This window comes from Rhinolophus sinicus, chromosome 14, assembly GCF_057876585.1.
Source record: "Rhinolophus sinicus isolate RSI-liver-muscle chromosome 14, RSI-T2T, whole genome shotgun sequence".
Lineage (NCBI taxonomy): Eukaryota > Metazoa > Chordata > Mammalia > Chiroptera > Rhinolophidae > Rhinolophus > Rhinolophus sinicus.
Window position 1 is genome coordinate 2,161,757 of NC_142514.1, and position 24,025 is coordinate 2,185,781.

General features: G+C 52.3%; 1 protein-coding gene across 3 annotated transcripts in view; it reads right to left on the reverse strand.

The window, feature by feature from the left end:
• Positions 1–4,469: 4,469 nt before the first annotated feature.
• The window catches only part of CEP104 (centrosomal protein 104), a 38,167-nt gene continuing 18,611 nt past the window's right edge, over positions 4,470–24,025 (reverse strand). For all 3 annotated transcript variants that reach the window (XM_074334209.2, XM_074334208.2, XM_088790062.1), the window contains exons 12-22: positions 23,426–23,599; positions 21,549–21,725; positions 19,243–19,449; positions 18,740–18,847; positions 14,723–14,759; positions 14,410–14,476; positions 13,729–13,837; positions 11,184–11,322; positions 10,974–11,041; positions 7,633–7,723; positions 4,470–6,721 (exon numbers count right to left, since the gene is read on the reverse strand). In XM_074334209.2, coding sequence (XP_074190310.2) covers positions 6,606–6,721; positions 7,633–7,723; positions 10,974–11,041; positions 11,184–11,322; positions 13,729–13,837; positions 14,410–14,476; positions 14,723–14,759; positions 18,740–18,847; positions 19,243–19,449; positions 21,549–21,725; positions 23,426–23,599 — 1,293 coding nt within the window. In that variant the 3' untranslated portion in view covers positions 4,470–6,605. The remainder of the gene's footprint in view (positions 6,722–7,632; positions 7,724–10,973; positions 11,042–11,183; positions 11,323–13,728; positions 13,838–14,409; positions 14,477–14,722; positions 14,760–18,739; positions 18,848–19,242; positions 19,450–21,548; positions 21,726–23,425; positions 23,600–24,025) is intronic.

Here is a 24,025-nt window from a genome sequence, read left to right on the forward strand (position 1 = left end):
CGGCCCGTCACTTCCGGCCAGGACCGGAAGGAGCCGCGCAGAACGCGGTCCGACGCCAGCGCCGCGCGAGTGCCGTGGAGGAGAGGGTCCTCCCCAAACGGAGCGGCCGGCGGCTTTGGAAGCGTCCACCCACGGAGCGTGGGTCAGGCCGCGGGTGGGGGCCCCGGGCGGCGGTGCCCGCGCGGGCCACTCCCACCTGGGCCGATGCCCCGGCGCGTCTGTTCCGAAAGTTGAACCCCGGGTCCGAGGGACCATCCCGGCCAGTGCTCGACCCCACGGGGGGTCCTTCACGAAGGGCTCTTACAGGCCCCCGGTGATGCCGCTGGTCGCGGGGACCGGCTGCTGCTCCTGTGTCGGGATGTCCGAGCGGGGCGTTTGAGGGAGGGTGACGCGTGAACACGCGGGGCAGCTGCCCCGCTCTCTGCCCTTTTCGTGAACTCTCACCCCAGCAGGGTTTCCAGCTGTTTTATTCTGTTTTGAAGTCCCTGAGCTTTTTATTGAAGTGCGTCCTGGGAAGTGTGCCCACGTCATAAGTGAACTTTGCCCAATTTGAACACGTGCATGTAACCATCCCCCTGAGCAAGAAACAGGTTGTTACCAGCCCCCCAAGCCCCCTGTGCCCGACGTCTGACTGCAGCTGTGTCGCGCGGCCTGTGCCCGTCGCTGTTTTGTGCAGGGTCTGCTCCCGGGCGCCTGGCTTCTTCGGTTTATCTCCATGTGGGAGGCACTTGTGGGCCATTTGCTGTTCCGCAGTGTAAGTAAATGGTGACTATACCAGGTTTATTTCCAGCAGGGCCTTTGTGCTGCCTGAATCCGCCCCACACCCTCACTGCACCACACACGGCAGCGGCAGGGTCTTGTCTTGGTTGCTGTCAGTCGTGACCGATTCCATCTGTGAAGGGCAGGCAGTGAGTGTCCCCAGGCAGTGCCGGGCAGGTGAGAGTCGGACTTTGAGCCTCCATCCAGCCGGGACTTTCTGAGTCAGCTCCAGCCGTCCCCTGTGCCTGCTGGAACTACCCCCGATTCCCAAGAACTTTTGGTCTCTGCAGAGATTTTTTTGGAAGACCGTACACACGTGTACAATATTCCTGGGGTCGGCGTGTAGTCTTGCTTGCTCAGTGTCTCTGGAGTAGATTTTTGCCATGTAATAGCTATTTATGCCATCTTGCCGGGCCTCAAGAATATTAATGGTTTTATAGTAGCCAACAGCCCAAATGCCCATCCGGAGAATGGATAAATAAATGGTGAGACACTTCTTAAACTGGATGACCACAAAGGGAGCGAGTTCGCGACTACACACAACAGCATGAATGATGGTCAAGGTCATGACAGCATGTCGAGGGAAATACGCAAACCACAGGAGAACACATAGAGTATGATTCCATTGCACAGCTTAGAAATATGTCAAAGTCGAGGTGATATTATTTTGGGATCCATTCCTATGTGGTAAGTCTGTGACGGCAACCAGACGCCGATGCAGCATTCCTGGGAGCAAAGCAGGGAGAGCTAGCTAGTCTCCCGGAAGATTGTCCGAGCCGCCTTGTGTAGATTAGTCAAGTGATTAGTGGTTCATTTTTCTGGAGCCCAACCAATGCCACCAAGCTGACTTTGTGACACTGTATGGGGACAGCTTTTTCGGTGGTGATGTTGGCTAAAAAGCAACTGCCCAGTCCCTGTGGCTCTTCAACAATACAGGTCCGCTGTCCGCTTGGCATGTCAGCTGCTGCGGGCCTGGCCCAGCCTGTGGGTGGGTCCTGTCCGCACAGCGTGTCCTCCTGAAGGAACGCTCCTGCCTGGTACAAGCGGTGCTGTCATGGCAGAGGGGCCAGGCGAGGTGGACAGAGTGAAACCCCTGAAGCAGAAGCTTCCGCTTGCCTGTGGTGTAGATCAGTTACCTCTGCTGTGCACACGGGCTGAGGCAGCCAGCTGCAGGACTCACGGCACGGGCAAGGAGGGAGCAATGGCAGGATCCTACAACAGGAGTGTCCCTGGAACTGTGGGAGACTCCTCTGGAATCACAGCCTTGGGGCTGGAAGAACCTCAGACTTGAATCGGCTTGAGCTGCTTCCCCAGCCAGAAGCATCTCCCCTTCATCCCAGGCTCGGCTCTTCCCATCCTGCTGGTAACAGACCCACGCCACTTCCCAAAGCAGCTCTGTTGGAAAGCTTCCCCGTGTGGTCAGCTGGAATGTGTCTCCCTCTCGCTCAGCCACCAGTTCTAGGTCTGCCCTCGGCCTCCTGGCAGCCCTGCACAGACACGGCTGGCCGCCTGCCCCGCACCTCTGCGCCTTGCTGGTAGCTCGCGGAGGCTTTGTGTAGGGGGCGTCTGCCTGCCCCAAGGGAAGAATCAGGGCTGGTCACGGCAACTCTGTTAATGAGTATTCTAAGGATAGACTGTGACATTGACCTCCTTTTTCAGTGCATTGGGTAGTTTCGTATAAAATCAACATACTCAAGTTCCACTGACAATGCTGTTGCTATGACGGTAGTCAAATACCTAGGCACTGAGAACATGGAATAGTTCAATCCTTATTGGAGTCCTTAGTGTATGTCAGTGGAGTTAAAATTGGTTTCTGAGTTCAGGCCAGGCACGCCTCTCGTTAGACTTACTGTGTTTTATAGCCGTTCTACCATTGAAAGCGATCTGCTGCTATGATGGCCGTGTATCACCAGTTAGTTTTAACCATTTGTTTAGTCATTCAGATCATTCTACAATCAACAAGAGTTTTTTTCTCACTTTCCCCGTAATTATGGCATTATTTTTCTTATTGTTTTGTCACATTGCTTCTCTTATTTTTCTTGTCTCATTGTCTTGTCTTGGCTAAAACAATACTGAATAGAAGTGATTATTCTTGATGTTATTTTTGATTTTCAAGAAGATGCTTCCAGTGCTTTCTCATTTAGAATAATGCTTTTGTAGACATAGTCTGACATGTTAAAGGTTTCCTTCTATTTCTGGTTTACTAACAGGTTTTCACGGATGCATTTTGTATTCTTCATCCGTGGAGGTGATCATACGGTTTTTCCCTTTTAACCTATGAACGTGGTGAACCACATTTGTAGATTTTCTTCTATCGAAGGGTCATTGGAAATTTCTGCTTCTGATCAAGATTCAGTAACAGACCGAATTTATCCTCCTCACGTGCTAATAGGAAACGACACTTTTCAAGACACTGGACCCAGCTGACAGAAGAGAATGGTCCCTAAGAGAAGGGAAAGAAGTCAGGTGAGCCCTACAGTTACCTGAGCTCCCTGCCTGGATGGTGTCTGGGCTGCAGAGCAGAGGGGAACGCAGGTGGAGACCGCAGCCTCCCTGAGTTGGGGAGACACAGCTGAGAGTGGGGAGCCCGAGGCTGCTGGGTCACAGGACAGAGCAGCTGTGGATTTAGGACCACGAGTGGTGGCCATTCTGTCCTGCATGGTCTTCCCTGCTCTTGGAATAGGACGTTATTCAGTGTTTCCCATTGGGGGCAGGTGGCCCTGTTGCATGACAACTAATTTCTGTCAAACCATGCAACCTGAGCAAGAATTCTTTTGTGTTCTCCAGATGTTTGAGATTCCCAAGTACCAGAGCCATGGCCTCTGACCTCTGTTTCTATGAGAAATAGTAGGTGGTATGTCGAGCTTTCAGAAGCAGCTGAGGGGACAAAATGATGGGCAGGTGTGTCCCCTGGAAGACCCTACAGGAGACAGGTGGACAGAGTGCTGCGGCCTCAGCCTTTCCCTGGCGTCCCAGCCCAAGGCCAGCCCTGGCCTTGCTGATGAGGGGTGACCCAAGGCCCTGGCCTGTCCACCTCGCAGCTGCAGGGCACCCCAGGCCCCTCTGCACAAAGCTCCAAGTTGTGCCGGCGCAGCTTGGGTGCAGTGGCTCCCTCCTCGCCTCTCACACACACCCCACTGAGCAAAGGAGGATAAATCATTTGAAGTAATTTTTGCTGTTTCAACTGTGATACCCTGTTTCAAGTTCATGCATATTTGTGTAAAGGAAAAAACTACATTGTAACTTAAAGCAGAAACAATTCTAAAACTATCAAAATTAATACAAGCTTAAAACCACCCTACAAATCTGAGAAAATGCTGCATTTTTACGTATTTGAAAAGCAAAATAGCCTTGCTGCTGGTAAAAATACCCTCATTCAGGGGGAAAAAACACATGAAGAGACTCTAGAATCCTCTAACGGGCATAGTTAAGAGCATTTACAGAGCATTCTGATTTATTCCACGGGTCAGATTGGTCAACAATGTTCTCTAATTTGTGCATAGCTTAAAATCTTTCAGCTTCTTCAGCAGTAAACCCATCTGAACAAATTCCTTATTTCAGGATCCAAACTCTCTACTCTTCCCCGTCACTTTGTCAACACTCCCCAGCCTGCGCTCTGCGGTGTCAGCCCAGCCACACCTGCGCGTTTTGAAGGTGACTGTAACCTACACATTGCTTTTGAGTTATAATCTCGAAATAAAAGCGACACATATTTAGCCATCTTTTTATTATATTAATATACTCGGTGAATTGACTGGAAACAACAAAAATATATTACTTAGTTTATCATTCTGGTACCTGAAATAAAGACAAATAGAAAACTATGTTAAAACATTAAAAAGTTGCAAATTTTCATTAAAAGTATTTACATTTGTATTCCGATACCAAATTTATAGATAACAATTCTTTTAAATTACATAGACTATTTTGAAATAGGAAAATAATAGAAATAAATATTGTTAAATACCCATAACATATTCATGAATGAAAATTCAATTACTAATTACTGTTCCAAATTTAGATACTTATATCCGTGCATGGCCAACAGACCTTACAGTTCCTTTCACATTTTTATCCTTTATTCTTGGTTCCTTAATAGTACATGACTCTGTAAAGCTTGTCATACTAATCACTACCACGAATCATTTCAACATAAACACATGATTCTTCTGTCACCAGCAAGACTAACCTGTTGTAAATGTACCCAATTTTGTCCGTCACTAAAAGTTAAATATTTTTACAAATATCTTTTTAAAGTTACAATATATAGAAAACGTTACATATATATTTCTTAAAAGTTCTGATTGGAGAGAAAAGAATTTCTTGGTTAACTTCTGTCATTATTGTTCTGTTTAAAAAAGTGTATCATTTGTATTTCAAAAATGGAGTGGCAAACAATGACCAGGATTGGGGGGCTGGGTGAACAGGGGAAGGAGAACACAAGCAATAATATTGTGACATTGGATACCAACTACACTTAAAAAAAAAATAAATTAGAAAGAGAAATGGCCAACATCCTTTTGAAGCCAGAAAGGCTTTCACAATTCCGTCCTCTTTGTCACAATTATCTGTGCTCTGCGTTGTCAAGTCTTCCATTACTTCTCCCGGTACGTCTTTCCTTTTTAGTCGAGTATACGTATTTTTAAAGGTACTTCTGTTGGTCAGATTTATTCCTGCTTAGTATTTTGAGTCAACTAGAAGATATTAGTTTACCAAAAATGGAGATTAGTGCAAATTCATGGTCACTAACATAGGTGGGGAGTGTACTGATCAGCTATTAGTTTTTATATATTCGGTTGCTTCACATGGTGGGAATTCAGATGTTTACACACTAATTATGCAGGACACATTTCATCAAGCCCACGCACTTCTAGCGGGCACCCTGAAAGTTGCCTGCTCAACGCTCAGGAGGAAAGCGAACATGTGACCCTGGTCACCACATGGGATGGGGAGGTGGTGGGTCTCTAGTGGATGGGACGCCTGGGGAGCACAGGCGTAGGCAGGAAGACGCCAGGCGTTTCCAAGCAGATCTCAGGTAAACACTGGCTGCCTGGCTATGAAGCACATGGAACTATGTCCAGGGGGTGGGGGACTGGTCAGGCGCTGGGAAGGAGACCGGATTTGGGGGTTTGGTTTCATCATTTTAAGTGATGTTTTGGTTTTAAGTATCACATGAAGTGTTTGAGAGAAGACACCTTACAGTTCCAGTTCCAACATGGTTTCGCGAGGGCCAGGCGGACAGGCCGTGAGTGCTGGACAGGGAGCAGTTCTCAGCAGCTGGTTTTTAACCTTTATTACTCGGTATAGTGGAAACACAGGATCTGCAGGCGCGCGTGAGGGAGCAGGAGGTGCGGGCGATACCGTGCATGCTCACGCTCCTGTCCCGTTACACCGCCCAGTGAGCCAAGCCCTGGGACGTTCTGCCACGCGTGAGATGGACCAGTGTGCAAAGGTTTACGGTGAAGGTCTGACGGATCCGTCCGAGCAGCTGAGAGGTGGGGGTCTGTGCTCGTGCCACAACCTCTGCACGTTGACCAGACCCTGGAACCGCTTTCCACGCGCTTCCAATTCTCTTCCAACAGCAGGATGACTCTTCTGTTGGTGCTGAGGCCTGCGCGTCAGAGGCCTGACAGCTTGCAGCTGCGGAGCTCAGGCTCCGACTCTGGGAGGTCAGTTCTTCCGTGGGCCCCACTCACGGTGCCCACGAGGGAGCAGCACGGCCAGGAGCCAGGGACAGCAGGGCGAGCACGGGGTCGCCAGGCCACAGACGGCTTTTAGGAGAAACGGTTCACACTCAAGAGCCTTGCTCAGTCCCACATGGAGACGAAGGAGACAGGGCTGTCACGTCATCGCTTCGTGTATGTCCTGCCAGAGCTGCGACTCAGGCCTCCCTTTGGGGTGGGGATCTTGCTCCCAGCCTTCGCTCCTGAGGTCCCTGACTTGCTCATGGCTGGGCCTGTACCTGCAGGGGCACAGACATGCAACACGGGCACGTGTTAGGGGGGACGCTAACACACCAATCAGAGCGCGAAGCCACGGTGACAGGAGACACTCAGGGACGGACAGAACACGAGTGGCTATGACACCCCGCCCCCGTCTGCAGGAGCCGGCCTGACCCTGGCAGGTCGGCAGTGGAGGGCCGTCAGCCCGCCCACCTGCCCCGGCTACAGACGGAGGTGTGCACGGGTGGCTGGGGAGGAAAACCCTGACACGGGGGCAGAAGAAAGAGAACTGAAGCATTCACCTAATTGGATCTCCAAAATTCTGCTCCAGAAATGAAAATGAGATGCGTGTAACTAGAGTGTCACTTACTGAGTGACCACGGGCGGCCCCTCCGTGACCTCCCTTCCTCATCTACAGACGAGGCTGGAGGAGGGCGCCAGGCCAGCCCTCAGCCCAGCACCGGCCGGACCGCACACGCCCATTTATCACGATGGTCCTCGGGCTTCCCACTTGGCTTCCTTACACACCCGCAGCAGGTGTGCCCCAGGTCTGCAGGCCAGGAACAATTTTCTAATGAAAATACCACTTCCTTCTGCGGCATTCTAACGCGGACATACACTAGTTAAGCGATGACTGTGAACCAGGCAGTGGTGCCATCTACGGGTCCACACGTGAGCCCTGGAGCTGGTGACGCAGACGGGCACCGAGACCAGCTGTGCGCGCTGGGACCCCCAGGAAGTTCGGACACTCAGGGAAAGCCACCGCGGGGCCTCCGGCAGGAAGAGCCTCCGGAAGTCGCCGCCAGGGGAACCCTGCTCAGTGACTGGCCTGCTCCTTCGTCACGGAAGCAGAGCCAGGACAGAACCGCTGGCGCCGCTCTGGCTGCGAGGGGAGGCACGGGGACCCCGCGTCCCGAGGGCCCCAGCTCACCCGGCGGCGGAGCGGCAGGCTTGTGCAGCACGTGTGTCCTGCGCAGGTTCATTGTGCAGCCCGCGGCGCCCATCAGGTGGGCTTTCCACGCCTGAAACGAGAGAGGCACGCGGTGTGTCAGGCAGGTGCCCACAGGGCCACCCGACACAGCCGGTGGCTGAAGACCAAGCCAGAGGCAGCTGCCCGCGCTCTCCGTATGTCCGTTCGCACGCAAGGACCTGTGTGTGTAAGTACGTAGTACGCAGGTGTCTGTGGGCGCGCCCCCGCCTCCCCGCGCTCCACTCCGTGCAGAGTGCGCGTCGGGGGGCAGCCGAGTCTGCATTTCATACCATTGCACACCCACCTGCAGCCAGAGCCCCGGGGCTCTCGTCACACTGAGACCATTGTCACAGGTGAGCAGGGGGTGACAGCTTAGGGAGTACATGGAGCAGGAGCTGTGGGGGCCCCTAGGAGCTCAGGTGGCCCCTGCTGACAGCCAGCAAGACAACAGGGACCTTCGTCCTCCAATGACAAAGAAAATTCTGCCAGCACCTGGAATGAGCTCGGAAGAGTGCCCTTCCCCAGCGAGGACGCAGCCCGCGGACACCGGGTGCCACCTGTGAGGCCCCAAGCAGAGGCCCCGGGCGGTCAGGTCGTGTCCAGACCCCTGACCCACACAAACTGTGATGTGCTAAGTGAGCGTTTGAACAGCTAAGCAGCACAGACGACTAAAATATGGAGAAAGCAGGTGAAAAGTAAAAGGAGCCTGTTGACGGCCTGGTAGCTGTCCACTGCAAGAGGCTGTCACTTCAAACCACATGCTGGAGGACAAGAAATCGAGGAAGAACGGCCAGCGACCAGCTAACGTCAGCACTGCTCAGAGGAGGGGACACTCACCGCGAAGAGGGGCTGGGTAGCGGTGGAGGGAGCGAGCAAAGCTAACAATGAGAACAGAAACAAAAAGGCGCCTCGATTCTCAGATAGGGAGAGCGAGAACACGTGTGCCCGTCGATGAGAAAAAGGGTAAACCACAACAAATCCGTCCTCTCGGGGGAGGAGGGCCACTGGGCGCCTGCAGGGACAGCAGCCCCCGCGGGTCTTCTCTGAATATGCCTCATGGTACAGACTCTGGAGCCACCTACATACTGTATCTAATTTTAGAACTTAATTTTAAAAGTCTCCTAAAATGGCATATAGAATGAGACAAATGGACCTAAATCTGTTTGCAGTTGGTGGCAGTGACTATAAAACAGCCACCAGTGGAACACACAGGAAAGACAAAAGAATTGGGAACAAATGGGACCTCCAGCCATCACCCCATGGTCAGGCGTGCTGACCCTGTCCTATGTGTGAAGTGAGGCAAAGCATGTGCGTGATTTGGGACATTCTAACATGTCCAGGGGCTTTGAGAACTGGGCTCTTAGGAGGGGAGGGAGGCAACACAGATGTGGGACAGAAGAGGTTAAAGAAAACCCTTGCAGCTCAGACTCTGAACTGAAATGTGGGTGTGAACTTACGAAGTATTAATATTTATCTTACCAACCTCGCTGGCTGTCTGCAGAGAGGCCTAGAACAACAGCTGAGCCAGGAGCGGTGGGCAGGAGGCAGCTGGCGGTAGCCTTGAAATATCAGGTTCCCCGAGGGGAGCTAGGCCTCCTTGAAGAGGGGCTGGCCCCAGCTCTGGGCCCCCCATATAGCTGGGGAGCTCTGAGTCCCTCGGGTCCCAGCAACCATGTCAGGAGCCCGTGTGAAGAGGCTTCCTGGCCAGAGAAGGGACAGCGCATGCGGCACTGAGGACACGACAGCAAAGATGGGGATGCAGCACGTGGTCCCAGCCCGCGATGAGGCCCCGTGGTACTGAGACAAAACCAACCCCAGTGACCCAGCTTGCTGCTTTGGAGACCAGTGAACAAGGGAGAGGGTGAGACGTTTCTCTGGCCTGTCCTGTCCAGTGCAGTGCAGCCCCGGGTGGCCGAAGGGCCGAGAGGGAGAGTTGCTGCCTCCAGCTACACCAGCTAATGACTGCAGGAGCAGTGGCAGGGCCGGAAGGCTTGGACTTCGCAGGCCCGAGTTTGGGATCGGGCGCTCACAGCCGGCACTTGCTAACATCACACATGCCACATGCTTCCTTATAGAAGACGACGCTGCCGTCCACGAAGCAGCCACAGGAAGAAAACCCACTGGGTCAAAGCTGTGTCCGCTCAGTGCTAGAGCCACGCTGCAGTGTGCAGGACACAGAGGACCGAGCAACAGGTTCAATGCCACCCTCAGGGGTACAGTCAACAGCCAGACTATGAAGAGCCCTATGGGACAAGTGGCTCCTCACAAACTCGGAGACAGCACGAGGAGGGAGCTGTTTAAAACAACCAGCCAGTCCCCAAGTGTGGCCTCGCTGGGTCCTGGTAAACAAGCCCGCTGATGTTGAGGTCAGGGCAGCGCGGACGCTGCTGTGGATTCGCAGTAGTCGTGCGTTTAGAGCTCGAGGGGACATTTGCAGGTGAGGCGACATCTGTGTGGTGGCTTCAGAGCATAGAGGGAGCAGGCAGCTGGGCTTGGGTGACAGCCACTCAGGGGCGTCTGGGGTGTGACGGGTACGCGCGGCCCCTTTGCTCCTCTGTGTTCTTTGCTCCGTGTTTGACATTTTCTGCGCGAGGACGAGCCCGGGACAATTGGATGGATAAAGGGGCTGCGACGGCAGCGGGGGCAGCCTGGCCCTGCTGTTTGGTTCGAGGTTTCTGTGGCCGAGAGAGTGCAGGGCACTGCTGGGTGAGCATCGTGCTGGCACCTCATCCCCCAGGGCCCGGCAGCAGTGGGTGCCTGGGTGGCAGTGGCTGAGGCAGAAGCAGGTCTCTGGGCGGCACACAGGGGCTCAGCACCCACTGCCTGCCTGGCACACGAGGGCAGCGCCCCCCTGTCACTGGAACAACCAACACGGAGTATGCGACTCCCTCTGGTCCCTCCCCCAAACCCCCAACACCCAGGAGCAGGGCACATGGGGAAGGAGGGTGGGAAGACCCTGCCCCCTCCCACACAAGCCGCTGAGTCACTAGTGGAACTTACACTGGGGACGGGGGGAGAGTTTGGACTCAGACAGGAAGCAGAGCTGTTAGACCGGGCTGGGCTATCTTACTATAAGGGTCCGAGTGGTACAGAATCTGGCCCTGACATACAGAAGAACGCAAAGAAAGACGGGAAAAAATGGAAGCTCTCGATGCTTTTGTTCCATGGAGCTGAGCCTCCACAGATAAGGAAATCACGTGGACAGGTAGCAAATGGAACAACCATCCAGAGAGCGCCGCAGCGCAGCGTCCCCTACAGTGGGCTGGCACCGTGTTGCGTCACCTCTCCGTCAGGACCCTCACCTCCTCTCCAGGTGTGAAGTTCTCGTGGCACAAAGGACACCGGTTTGCCAGCTTCTCTGGTTTGGCAGCTGAAACAATTTCAGTGAAACAAGCTTCAGGTACTCCTGAGAACACCTAGGGGTACCCCCTAGTGACATGGGGCGCCCGAGGAGGCCTGACCCGACAGCCCACCCACCCACTAGTGACACGGGTCCCCGAGGAGGCACTCACGGTTACAGTCTCTGGTTTTTATGTGTTTGGGCAGCTCTTCTTTTAAAACAGCCTCGTTGCAGCGGTAACACTTTCCAAACCCGTCCTTTTTGTCACATTCTGTCAGCAAGTGCTCTGTCAAGCTGGCTATCTCGACCACCTGGATTGGGAATCAGAACAAAGCATGCAGCTGGGGACACGGACGTGCCCTGGCCTGGCCAGCTGGCACACTCGCCTCCTCTGCCCGGAAACGTCAGTCCCATTTTCCCTCCACCCATGCGTGCAGCCGGCACACACCTTTCCCTCTGGCACTGACCCCACAGAGCTCCTGTGGTCCTGTCTACCTTGCTACAGACCCGCGTCTTCCCTGCCATGTTACCTAAGCTGCGTATAAAGGCTGTACGTGGCTGAGGGCTGGGGCTACCTTCTGGGGGCAGAACAGCCCAGAGGTTAAACGTGTGGCCTTTGGGTTCACACGCGGCTCCTGTCCACTTCTAAGAAGGTGCACAGAAACAGGGTCACAAATGCCGCAGGATGCTCTCGCCACTTTGGCATCGCTGGCAGGAGTGACCTGTGACCTGTGACCTAACTCCATGCCGCGTGTCGCAGCCCACTGGAGAACCAGCCACCCAGGCTGGGGCCGAGGCGTCTGCACTGTCACCGCAAATCAGTGTGGGGTTTGTCCACTCAAGCTTGAGAGTCCCCAGGTGGAACAAAGAAGTTCACTCTCCTTTATCCAAAAAAAGGAAAGAGGGAGGGAGGGAGAGAGGGAGGGCTGCTGCACCAAGAGCCTGAAAATTTGGGGTAGATTTCTTAAATGGGACGCGAAAGGCACTAACCATCAACAAGATGACAAGGTGGACAGCAGTACAATGGAAAGCTCCTGCTCATCAAGACACTCAGACAGTGAGACCACACAGAGTGTGGGAAGGTGGGCGCCACACATGTCCCTGACAAAGGACTCACGTCCGATAGGTAACGCGTGGCTAGCAATCAGCAGAAGAAAGATTGGCAACCAGCTTCCCAAACGGGCAAGAGACTAGAATAGAAGGTGCCTCACAACAGAGGGCTGCCAACCGGCCGGCAGACAGCTGGACAGGTGCCCATCCCCGTCATCGGGGCCACGAGGCAGCACGGGGCACCGGCATGTGGGGACCAACGGTGTGAGTGCGGACACGGCCCCGCCAGCAGTTCCACCAGCGGGTGTGCCACTTGGGAGTGTCACACGCTGGGTGGGAGAATGCAGGGACACACTGTGGTACAGCAAGAAAGTAAACACGACACAAAATGATTACATACAAGGTGGGATCGAAAAATATCATGAATGTTTAAATTAAAAAATATTTATTACAGTAAAAGACACATTGCCGTTAATGCCCCTCAAACCCCCCCCCCCTCGCTTTGAACACATTTACGTCATCATTCTTGCCACTTTCTGAACCAGTTCTGGAAGTTTTCTCTAGTGTCTTCTTCAGTCGTGCTGCCTCGATGTCCTGAATTGATTCAAAACGTTTACCTTTCATGGTCATTTTGACTTTGGGGAAGAGCCGGAAGTCGCACGGTGCCAGATCCGATGAATAAGGTGGATGAGGACACACTGTAATGTTTTTATTTGACAGAAATTGCCAGAACTGGAAGCGATGTGTGACACGGAGCCTTTCCGTTGTGATCACAAAATACGGTGACTGCTGCCGCCGAGTGCCATGCAACGGGAAGGCAGGGATCTTGAATACGGGAAGTGGCGCGTCGAACCTTAGTCACAGTGTGTGGCAAGTTTCAACTTGTTCAGTGCAGTCAGTCGGGTGTGAGCTATGGGTGAGAGGAGGTGTGTTTTAAAGTGTGCTATCAATCATCCTCCATCATGACAATGCCCCGTGTCACACATCACTTCTGGTAACGGCAATTTCTGTCAAATAAAAACATTACAGTGTGTCCTCACCCACCTTATTCACCGGATCTGGTATCATGCGACTCCTGGCTCTTCCCCAAAGTGAAGATAATTCAGGACATCAAGACAACCATGACAGCGCAACTAAAGACACTCACGAAAGAGGACGTCCAGAACTGCTTCAGAAAGTGGCAAGAACAATGGGACAAGTGTGTTCAAAGAGAGGGGGAGTATTCTGAGGGGCATTAATGACAATGCGTCTCTTACTGTAATTTTTAAAATTGAAATAGTCAGCATATTGTTTGATCATACCTCGTATTATCTGATTCCATTTACGTAAAACTCAGAAAGAAAAAGCACTAATTTGTGGTGTCAGAAACCAGGGCAGTGGCAACTGGGGAGGGGAGCAGAGGGGGCAGAAGCCAAGGGGACCTGGCTTGGGTGGTGGTGACACAGGGCACCGACTTCGTGACGATTCGTTGAGCTGTGACATGGCATGTATACATTTGCACATGTGTGTGATACATTGATAAAAAGAAAAAGCACCCCTAAAAACAACGGGTGATAGGCATTCCGCTGCTTTCCCCACAGCTTTTCCCGTGAACGGTCTAAGACCTGGGTGTTTTTGTGATTCGGCCTTTCACGAACGGCGCGTCTGCTCCCGGCCCAGCGCCTGACCTGTCTGCAGTGGTCACACCTCGTCAGCATGAGGCAGTGTTTCCAGTAGTGGAGGTCCAGGCCCTCTTCCGTGAAGGAGTCACTCCTTTCCCCACAGAAAATGCAGAGACTGAAACAACAGAAAAGTCAGAAGTGAAGGCACAGGCTGCAGCAGACGGCTTCCCGGTGACTTGTCACCATGTGTGCACGCACTCCCTCTCCTAAGTGGTGGCCTCAGCTCATGGGAGGGGCCTGGGGGGCTGGGTGGCCTGTGTGTTAAAGTGTCTTCACCAAGTAGGTGCGTCAGGTAAGTCTGCATAAGATCTCTTCAAATTCTAACTTGCAGGCATGATAAGCACAAAGGACACTCAGCCACAAGCAAAGACACGGCAAAGCCATTCCCTGAAGTCCCTGGGAGACCTGTCTTGGCATTACACAGGAACAGGCACTTCTGCTGTAATGTTCTGTGCCTGTGCCAGTGCTTCTGACAACAGGCTGCTGGCATCTGCCGGGTCAGGAGAGGGAGAGGCATCTTGACAACCTCAGGGTTAATGCTGAGGGCTCGGAGGGCAATTTCTCAGCTTTGAAAGTTACTCAAAGAGCCGACCAGCTACATAAGCATAACACACTAGGGAGAAAATATCACATTTTATGTGGCTATTCTCTGACCACCATGTAACCGGCAAAGGCAGCTCGACTCACTTATCTAGACAGTGTGTATCCAGGGCTTCGGGAGCGTTGGGTGGGGCTGCCTTCCTTCCTTGAGCATCTGAGGAAATTAAAGAGAAAGCAATTTACGTAAATTTGGGGGAAACTATTTTCAAAGTTTCAGTAACCAGTTTTTAAAAAATTAGTAACCAGGATGATGTGAAATGCATTTAAAAATATACACTAATTATACAGGTAGAAGTGTGTACGTTCTGCTCTAAGGGTCTGAAATGCAGCAGGTGAACAGACAGCTGCCAAATGAACAGAATTGGTTTCCAGGCTGCGTCCTGACATGTGATGTCCGTACCTGGGTCCTTTGCCTTCGTGGCCTCGCTTTCTTTCTCCTAAGACACAAAACCAGAAATATCAGGGACAAATGGCTGCAGTGAGTAAATCTACCCAGAAAACATTTTGATCCTGAATGTGCTCTTAGGTTTCTTCTAGAATTCCTACCAACAAATAACAGGACTCTTTCAATGAGTCACCCACACGCAACGTCTATGGTCTCCTTCCCTGCACCCCTCACGGCCCCCCCCCCCCCCGCCTCTGGGTCCTGGTCCCCAACCCCGTGGAAACAGCCCTTTGTCAACACCAGCAGGGCCACCCCTCACCTCCCATGGGATCTCAGCAGCACACAACCCCTTCCTTCTCAGTCTGGCTCCCAAGGGCCCCCAGCACCTCATTTCCTGCAGCCTCCCTGGCAGTGTCTTCCTGGGGCTTGGCCTGCCCCTGCCCACACTGTCTGCAGCCACTGCAACGCACTCCCGTCAGCCCGAGACTGGGAACCGGCTCGGTGCTGCTGACCGTGCGCCTGCCTCCAGCCTGACCTCGGCTCACTCGGCATCTCCACTCGGGTCTGTAGGTGTCCTTTAGCAGACACCCTCGCGCTCCCCCAACGCCTGCCCCTGTCCCTGTCACGGACTCCAGGCCTGCAGGCCACCATGCCTGGACAGATGGGTGGCTTCTCTCTCTCACCGTCCGTCTCCCCACAGATCCTACATCAGGCTCATCAGCAAACCCTGTTGGCTCAATTTCCATATACCCAGCGTTCACTTTCTTCTCAGCACCCCCACTTCCAAAGGCATCACCTGGCTCCTAGCAGAGCCAGAGGGATCCGTCAGTGCTGCAGCGTGGGCATTTACTTTTGCTCAAAACCCTGGAGGGCTTTCTAGGTCTCTCAACTCTTCTCCCACATGCACGGGGTACCCTGTGTCATGGCCTCTCTGGCTTCCCACTGTCTCTCAGCACGCAGCCGGTCCCCACCTCAGGGCCTTTGCATGTGCAGTCCTTGGCCAATTCCCCAGGGACCTAGAGGCTGTTCCTCCAGGTCCCTCCCCCAGATGACCGTCAGTGAGGCCCCAGCCACACTATTTTGCGTGCTGCCCTGCCCTCCAGGACTCTGCTTCCTCGTCCGCTCGGCATGGATCACTGCCATAGTTTCATGTGCATAGTTTCCTGCCTGCCCCACTGATAGAAGGGAAGGTCCACGAGGGCAGGGATTCTTGTCTGTTCACGGGTGGGTCCCTGGTACCTAGAGCAGAACAGTGCCGGGCACACAGTAGCTGCTGACTACATAAGTAACCCAGGAGTTACACAGTTCTTTCTGCCCAGGTGATCTGTCGGATGGCCAGTCTTTTCCACCAAGCTCCCTTCCTCCCTGTGCTCAGGTGTGCTAATGACACAGGTGCGTCTGGGTGAGCAGACTGGGCAGAGAAGGGTAGTTACTGGCGGTGGCTGCACAGCGGAACGTGCGGGACATGCGGCCCACTGCAGGCTGCCTGTGCCCGTTCCGTGCTCCCCACCCTAAAGCTTTGGCAAACACCAGCAAGTTGTCCCCCACCTCCCACTCGGCCCCCCCAAACACTGCTGTCATCTGCAAAAACAGCGTGTTCAGCTCACACCGCCTGTGGGCTGAGGGGCTTCTAGAACTTTCACTCTTACAGGCGAGCGGGGTAGCTGGCCACCACCTGTACACAGCAGGTAAGTGATGCGTTACAAACAGGGACCCTGTCTACCACTCGCAGAAAACACAATTTTACATGAGAGTAACTCCTCTCAAACCCAACCACTGAACATAAAAACACATACTACGCACAAGAATACAATTTTAGAACTAGAAAATAACTTAACAGATTAATATTAAACCTACTAATGAGGCTCACAAGGTTTATATTCCTACAGAGCAAAGAAAGCAAACTTGATATAACTGCATTCCCGGCACCAAAACGATTCCTGTTAATGAGAGATGGATTTGTCTATTTTTCAGGGAGACAATACAAACAATGCCACAAGTTACACTTTAGCTTTAAATTTTACCTTACTATGCTTTGAGCAGCTTAGAAAACTGATTAGCAATTTTAAGTTTTTTCCCCCCCTAAAACTCAGGAGTAAAAAGGCAATTTAAAAACATTCTGTCATTCTATAAAGTCTGGAGATGGATGGTGGTGATGGTTGCAAATCTGTGAATGAACGTAACAGCACAGAACTGTGCACTTAAAAATGGTTAAAATGGCAAATTTTATGTTACGTACATTTCACCACAATAACAAATAGAAAGCAAATGCGGCCACTCCCACGCGTGATGCCTCCAATAACCGCCTTCCGACAGCAGGCCGCGTCCAGCTGCTTCCCGCACTCCCAGGCCTCCCGTGCCGTGTACACGGCCGCTTTCTCTTTCACTGCCTTGGCTCAGCTGCATTTCCAGAGCCCAGATCAGTGCCAGCACACAGTTGGTGTTCAACAAACACTGAATGAAGACGCACAGCGAGTGTGTCCCAGGAGAGCTGTAGGGTGGCCACAAAGCGCCACCGGCACAGACCTCTGGGGACACAGTAGCTGAGGCCGGGCTGTACCATGTCTGCGGGACAGCAGGGAGGACGGGACTCTCCTGGCTTAAGTGCCCACTAGTTCATGACCTTGAATATGTCACTTTGTTTTCTCAATCTGTGTCCTCCTTTGTATGTCAGGAATAATCACTGACAGCTGCCCGAGCTGCTTCAGTGGGTCTCTGCGAGGCTGTGGCTACAGCTGAAGTCTCACTAGGCCAGGACGCAGGACCTGCACCTAAGGCACTGTCCCCTCCCGGCCCCACCGACCTTCCCCTCTTCCCACTCCCGCGTGGGCTCTTGCTTCGTCTCCGACATTCCAGCACGTAGTGGAAATGTTGCTGTGACTTTCTGCCACAGCCACTTCCACACATTTCACTCTGCTTCTCCGTTCTCACCCACTTAACTTTGTACAAAGGAGGTGGGGAGCACACGCTGTGCAACGGCCCTCCTGACACAGCCAGAGCACGCGAGGCGGGGAGCGCAGGCTGGGCCGGCCCCGCTGGGACCCCTAGGCTCATCCTTACGCTTCTCCACTCCCTCTCCCCTTTCCTTTCTTTTTACAAGAAAGTTCCTTCCAACTTAAGGAACTTAACCCGTGGCAGAAACTAACTGAAATTCCAGCAACCGGGCAGTTTAGAAGGAACACGGTTCTGTTCTGCCAAACCCGGTCCCCCCCCTCCCCCCATGCACATGCCTCTGGCAGGCCCAGGACTCAGGGTTTCCTGAGTGCACCATTTCCCCAAAACCTTCCTTTTTAACGCTTGGCAATCAGAGCTTCACATTCAAGTTCACGTGTCCCATTTGAGTCTGACAAGCTAGGGAGCTGGTGAGAGCCAACGGGCCTCCAGCCCTCCTTCCTTCCTCCCTGCAGCCAGTTTGCTCTCGAAGCATTTCCAGCAGCTCGCCCCACCCTCTGGAACAGGAAACGCATGCAAGTCAGCTAAGGGGTGTAGGGACCCGGCCCACAGGCGTGTGAGCGGGTGGGCGGTCAGGCCCCACAGGAACGCTGCTTATCACACAGCCAGTGCTGCCCGCTGGCCGCTGGCCAGTAGTCAGGTCTCCTGGCTTCTTGGGACGCCGTGTGTGTGAGAGGGACGCAGGGACTGCCTGGTGATCCTCCCACAGAATGCTCTGTGTCCTCTGTACCCAAGTAACCTGGCTGCTTCTCCACCTGCGGGCGGATCACGAGCCCTCCGGCCGGCCGCCTCCGGACACTCTCCCCGGTCAGCAATTCTCAGAAAACCTACGTCCGCCACTCAGCCGCCTGGTGTGCTCTTTGGGCTGGCGATGTCTCAGGCGCAAATCTCAGAACAACTCGGACTCGGTCCGAACACGAGGGTTCCTTTCATTTACCCCAAACAAATGTAAACAACAAGAATAAGCGTGCTACTGGCAGGTGCCCAAGGAGTAACTAGTGTGCCGTGTCCCTATACAGGGACACACACGTCACGGGATTTCAGCCTCCACAGTGATGGAGAACAGGGAACCTGGCCCACCTGGACTTCAGCCTGCATCTCTTTCAACGCTGCCAACTGCCCTTGTAAAGCTTTAATTTCGTCTTTCTTTCGTTTTTCTGCTTCTTCTGTAGCCGCTTTTTTCTGTGCCTGGTATGAAAATTATTTTTCCATTAGAATAGCTTTTTAGGGTAGTCTTAGAAATTGGGGATAAAATTACAGCAGACAAATTATTTTCTATACATTATAATAGTCACTGAGACCAGTCGTATAAGTAGGGTTAAAAGTAAACCACCAGAGTAATTGAATAAAGGTCTAGTGACAGACAGAACTGCCACTGTCCTCATGCTATCATCGTTCCTATTTACAGATGGGGAGACTGAGTCTCACAGGCAGAAAGGGAGGCGCCAGGGTCCGAGCTGGGGCCCGTGCGTGGGGCGCTGTCCCTGCACACGGTCCTCCTCGAATACTGTCAGTTTATTTGTGTGTCGTCACCTTTTCAACACGGGACTAACTAGCTCATCACTGCAGAAAAGTGAACTTACCCTAAGTTCCGCCTCGGTGGGTCTGCCGTCTAGCTTAGCAAATCCCTCAAAAATTGTTTTATAGAGAACATTCTTGCGTGTGCTGCTGTCATCTGGAGGGAGGTAGTCCAGAGTGAGAGCCCGGTGCTGTTTATACATGTCCAGAATAATTCTCACCGCTGTCTCTCGGACCTCATACACTCTGTGCTCCAGCGCGCCCACTGAAAACTGAAAACAAAGTTGGGAGGGGTTCTTGTTGTTATCGAGTCTTAAAATAATGATGTTTATTTTTTCCAGCATAAGAGAAATATAGGCACCTTGTAAAAATTTGAGAAGAGAAAACGTCCACAAAATGCCAGCTATTAAGATACAGAGAGTTCTGCTTGCTGATTACCTGACAGACGCAGTTGAACTCACGCTCTTTTGCTTTCTTCCACTTAATGTGTTACTATGTATTTGTAGGTTACGGCCTTCCATAAACTTCACGTTAAGTGTTATGAAATACTCCAAACAGAGAGAGGGGAAATATAACAAACCACACGCATCCACCACCAATGTTATAGTTTGCCACGTTTGTTTCAGGCCTTTTTGTTTCTTAGAATAAAACACTGCCTGCGTGCACCTCCCTTTGGGCTCTCCAGGGGCCCAGTCTTCTCGTGCTTGGTGGAGGCAAAGCCCTCCTGGAGCTGGCACGCACACCCCGCCCAGACGTCTTCATTTGCTACACAGGGTACACGTACGGTACACGGGACTTGTCATCCGGAAACTTGCTTTTTTCCTACTGAACGTTTTGTTTTCAAGATCTGAGCACGTTCATTCATCACGATCCATTTCGCTCATTTTACTGCCTCACGGTTTCTGTCATACGAACGCACTGCAGCACCTCTACCCCCCCAAGACTGGCGTTACGGGTCTGGAAAAGCGACGTCTCCCGACTGTCCTGGGGGTGCTCGGCCTCTCACTTCCTGGGCTCCCTCACGTCCCACGGTCTCAGCCTCCGCACTCACCCAGACCTCGTCACTTCTAGTCGCTGCACCAGCTCCAGAAGCGTGGACCTTAAGTATCCCAGCCGCTGGCATCACCTCCGTCCTCTCCAGCTCGGCTTCGGTGCTCGCTCCCCTGACCACGCCTCAACCCCATCGGGACGGCAGCCCTGTCCCACCAGTGCAGTCCTCTCCCACCTGTCTTCTCCCTCAGATCCTTATTGGACAGTACAGTCCACCAGGAAGCCACTCTGGGATCCATGCACACCCTCAGAACTGGGGGGCCCCTTCTCCTCTCTGCTGCTCACCACGCGAGCAGAGGTGATGGCGACTTGAGAACCATGCTGACGGCTCCACACTGAACCCACAGCCCCACGGGTCACAGTCTCCTCGACAATGACCTGCAACTTTACCCTCTGAGACGTTTGGGGGGCACATGCTGGAGACAGAGATCTGAGTTTTCCATGAACAGGTGGCGGGGTGTGCAGTGTGTGCATACAGAAAAGAGAGGCAGGGCCCAGGAGCCCCCAACAACACGCCAGTTGGGAAGACGAAGAAGCCAGTAGAGGGACTGAGACCACCGGCCAGGTGCTGGGAGAGCCCGGGCTGTGTGGGGTCCTGGAGTCAAGTGCAGAGAGTATTCCAAAGGGTTTCTTTATTTCAGTGTCTGACTCACACCTTTATGAGTAAACAGACAAACAGAAATCGGCTGTCCATGACCCTTGTCAGCATAATCATGTCAGGTCCAAATCCAGGTCTCTGAGTCCATGGATACGTGGAAGCCACAGAGAACAAACGACATCCAACCACATCACAGCTGCCCCCACTTTCGTCTCCCGACAGGAATGCGTACGGAGACTCAACCCGTGGGACGGACCAGGGACAACACTGGAGAGCATCTGTCCCGCGCGGCTGGCCAAGAAGCTGGCCACCCGCTCCCCCGCCCCACCCAAGCTCAGTTCAATGTGATTGAAATCAGGAAGCAGCGAAGTCTGGGCAGAAAGTTTCCCTTCTGTAACTTCCACGGTCCCATCAGGCTCCAAAGCACGAGAAATCAACACTGCCACACACCTGCCATTCTCTGCTGCACTGCAGTTACCTCTCGCGGACACGCGGCCGGCCTACTGACTGACCAGCGTGGACAAGGCCTGTCCACATCACGTACCTGCTCGGGAACAACCGACACAGGCGGCCTCGGGGGCTCGTTTGTCGGCTGGGACAACCTGGGTTTTCCCGCACTCACTCATTCATTCACTCAACAAACACGACGCCACCTGGCCCAGCCACCGACCCCAGTGAGAAGACACATGTGCGTCACACAAGGGGCATCACGCAGGTGCTCACCTTCATCACGTTGTCCACAGTGAAGCCTGTGTCGTCGGTGCCCAGGTCTTTCAGCAGCCGGGCCAGGAGGTCCATCTGACTCAGCGCCAGGTGAGTGGAAGCGTTGGCTTTTAGTGGCTGCACCAAGTAAGAGGGGATCATTTGGAGGGACTTGACGTCCTTAAACAAGGCTATTTCCTGTAAAAAAATACCAACACAAGTTATTACTTTTTTATTGGAAAAGACTAGAGACAATTTAGTATGAGCCTCAAAGTCAATGCAGAAGGACAATACTGGGCAATAAAAAATGACAGTGACACATGGTAGTCAAGTCACTGATCTGTAAGCTCACATTTCTATTTAAGACATAATTATAAGTAAAAACAAAAACCTGAAGCGTAAGAAGTAAAACCATGATCACCTGGAGATTAATGGAAGCGTTAGAGAAAACGTGATTGAAAACTTAGGGTTTCTCTTCTCAGGATTTCCCAACCTCAAGAAAACGGTTTTCTAATTTCTAAAATGCTAAGAGAAATTAGTTTTGAGAATCATTTTAATATTTACTAAATGTCAACCCAGAGTGTAACATGCACGATACTCTAGTTGATAAGATCACTGACGGGCTAAGATGGAAACTATAAGTATCACCTCACAGTTTACATCTCCAAACGAATCTTTCTGTAGCCAAGATTATAGGAAGATACACAATTATCACGTGATTACACGTAATGTATATAGTGACCCTTTAGTTAGCCAGAACAGAAAAAGAAAAAATATTGAAGCACGTAAGTTGAGTATAGAAAGAAATCTGTTTTTAACTGGTTTGCAGGTCACATCCCCTAAAATAACATCTCATTTTACCCGCACAAGTCACTTGTGTTTGGGCCTGAGTGACTGTACAAACACGGAAGAAAGAATAAGGTGAGGCTTCTTCAGAGAAGGGTGAGCGGTTAGCGCCCTAAGTGACAGACAGGTGCTGCTACTACGTGCAGACCCACAGCCAGTTAACTGGCTCGCGGCGCAGCCCAGAATCCTAGCCTGCGGGCTGCGCCTATGGTGGCCGGGAACAGGGAGGACATTTGGGCGCTGCCCAGCGACTCAGAAATTACAATTGTGTCAAGACAGTTCCAAGAACATGTCCTCATTTTCCACGTACCTTCTGAAAGATGACCCTGCCGCAACCCTAAGCTGTGTTAACGAGGGTACATTGTGGGGCTGGCGGATAACGTGTTTTTGCCTCTTTACTTGTGTTACCTGCTCATTTTCCCTGACAATTTAACTTTATGAATTGAAACGAGAGCAATGATTCTTCACAGTGGAGAAGTGACCCCTTTGAGAAGTTAAGGAAGCTTCAATTCCTTTCCAGGAAAGATGTGGACACACGAAATTCTGCATAACATTTAAAGAACTTGCAGGTTTTCCTGAAGGCCAACCGTGGACCTTGCGGGCGCCTAGGCTGGGAGAATCCACTAGCTAATTTAAAGACAGCGACACACCTCCTCACACTGCCGGCGCCCCCACATCCCACATGCCTGCCCTGGAGGACGCTGCTGGGGAAAGAGTGAAAACAGTTCCGTCCACACAGTTACACGGTCACTACTTTCTTACCCTGCATTTTCTACTCTGACGTGGTTGTTCATGTATTTTTACTTATTTAAAAATTAATAGCATATGTCGAATTAGAGAAACACAAGAAAAGCCAAACTGCACCTTTCAATCAAAGTGCATGTCTAAGATAAAATTCACCTTCCAGAGATGAGCAAAGCAGGAGAGGGGCTGGCAAGGACAAGGACGACGCTCTTGGGGACAGACAGAGTGTCCCCAAGTACAAGCCAGGGCAGACCTCCGCAGGCCCACATTCATCACCAACAGGTCCCGACCTACGGCGCTGTTCGTACCTGAATGAAATTTGAAGCTACGATCCGGAGACGAGCGGAACAGTCTCCCGTTCTGGTGAGCAAAACAGGAACTGTTCTTTCCACACAGTAAGTTGTGTCAAGTTTACTCAGTTTGTGTTTGGGAATATACTGTGTTATTACCATTTTCAACAATTTCAAGGAAGCCTGAAAGACCTGAGAAAAAAGTGACAAAAACAGACGAGCTACTCGCATTGAATTCCCCCAAAAGTAAACATGAAATTTACTATCAGGAAAAAAGATGGATGTCACACTGAAAGCGACGTGTTGTCTGCGGGGCTGGAAACGGCAAGTTGAAAGTCCCTGGCGTATGGAGGACATGTGCTCTTACCTCACGGTGTCATGAAGCAGCTGACCTGACCCTGATGCCCGCTGTCTAACGGTCCTGCCTCACTGCACAAGCCCCTGTATGAACACAGACAGTGGGCAACTGTGCAATGTGCATTCCCAGGGTCCTTCCAGAGTCAGGAAAACTCAACAGTAACTCCTCAGCTCAAGTTTCACGGAAAAACAAAAGCTGAGTGTTATGAGTCGTGGGGAAGCCGCCTCCGGGCACTGGCCTCAGCGCACGGAAAAGGTGGA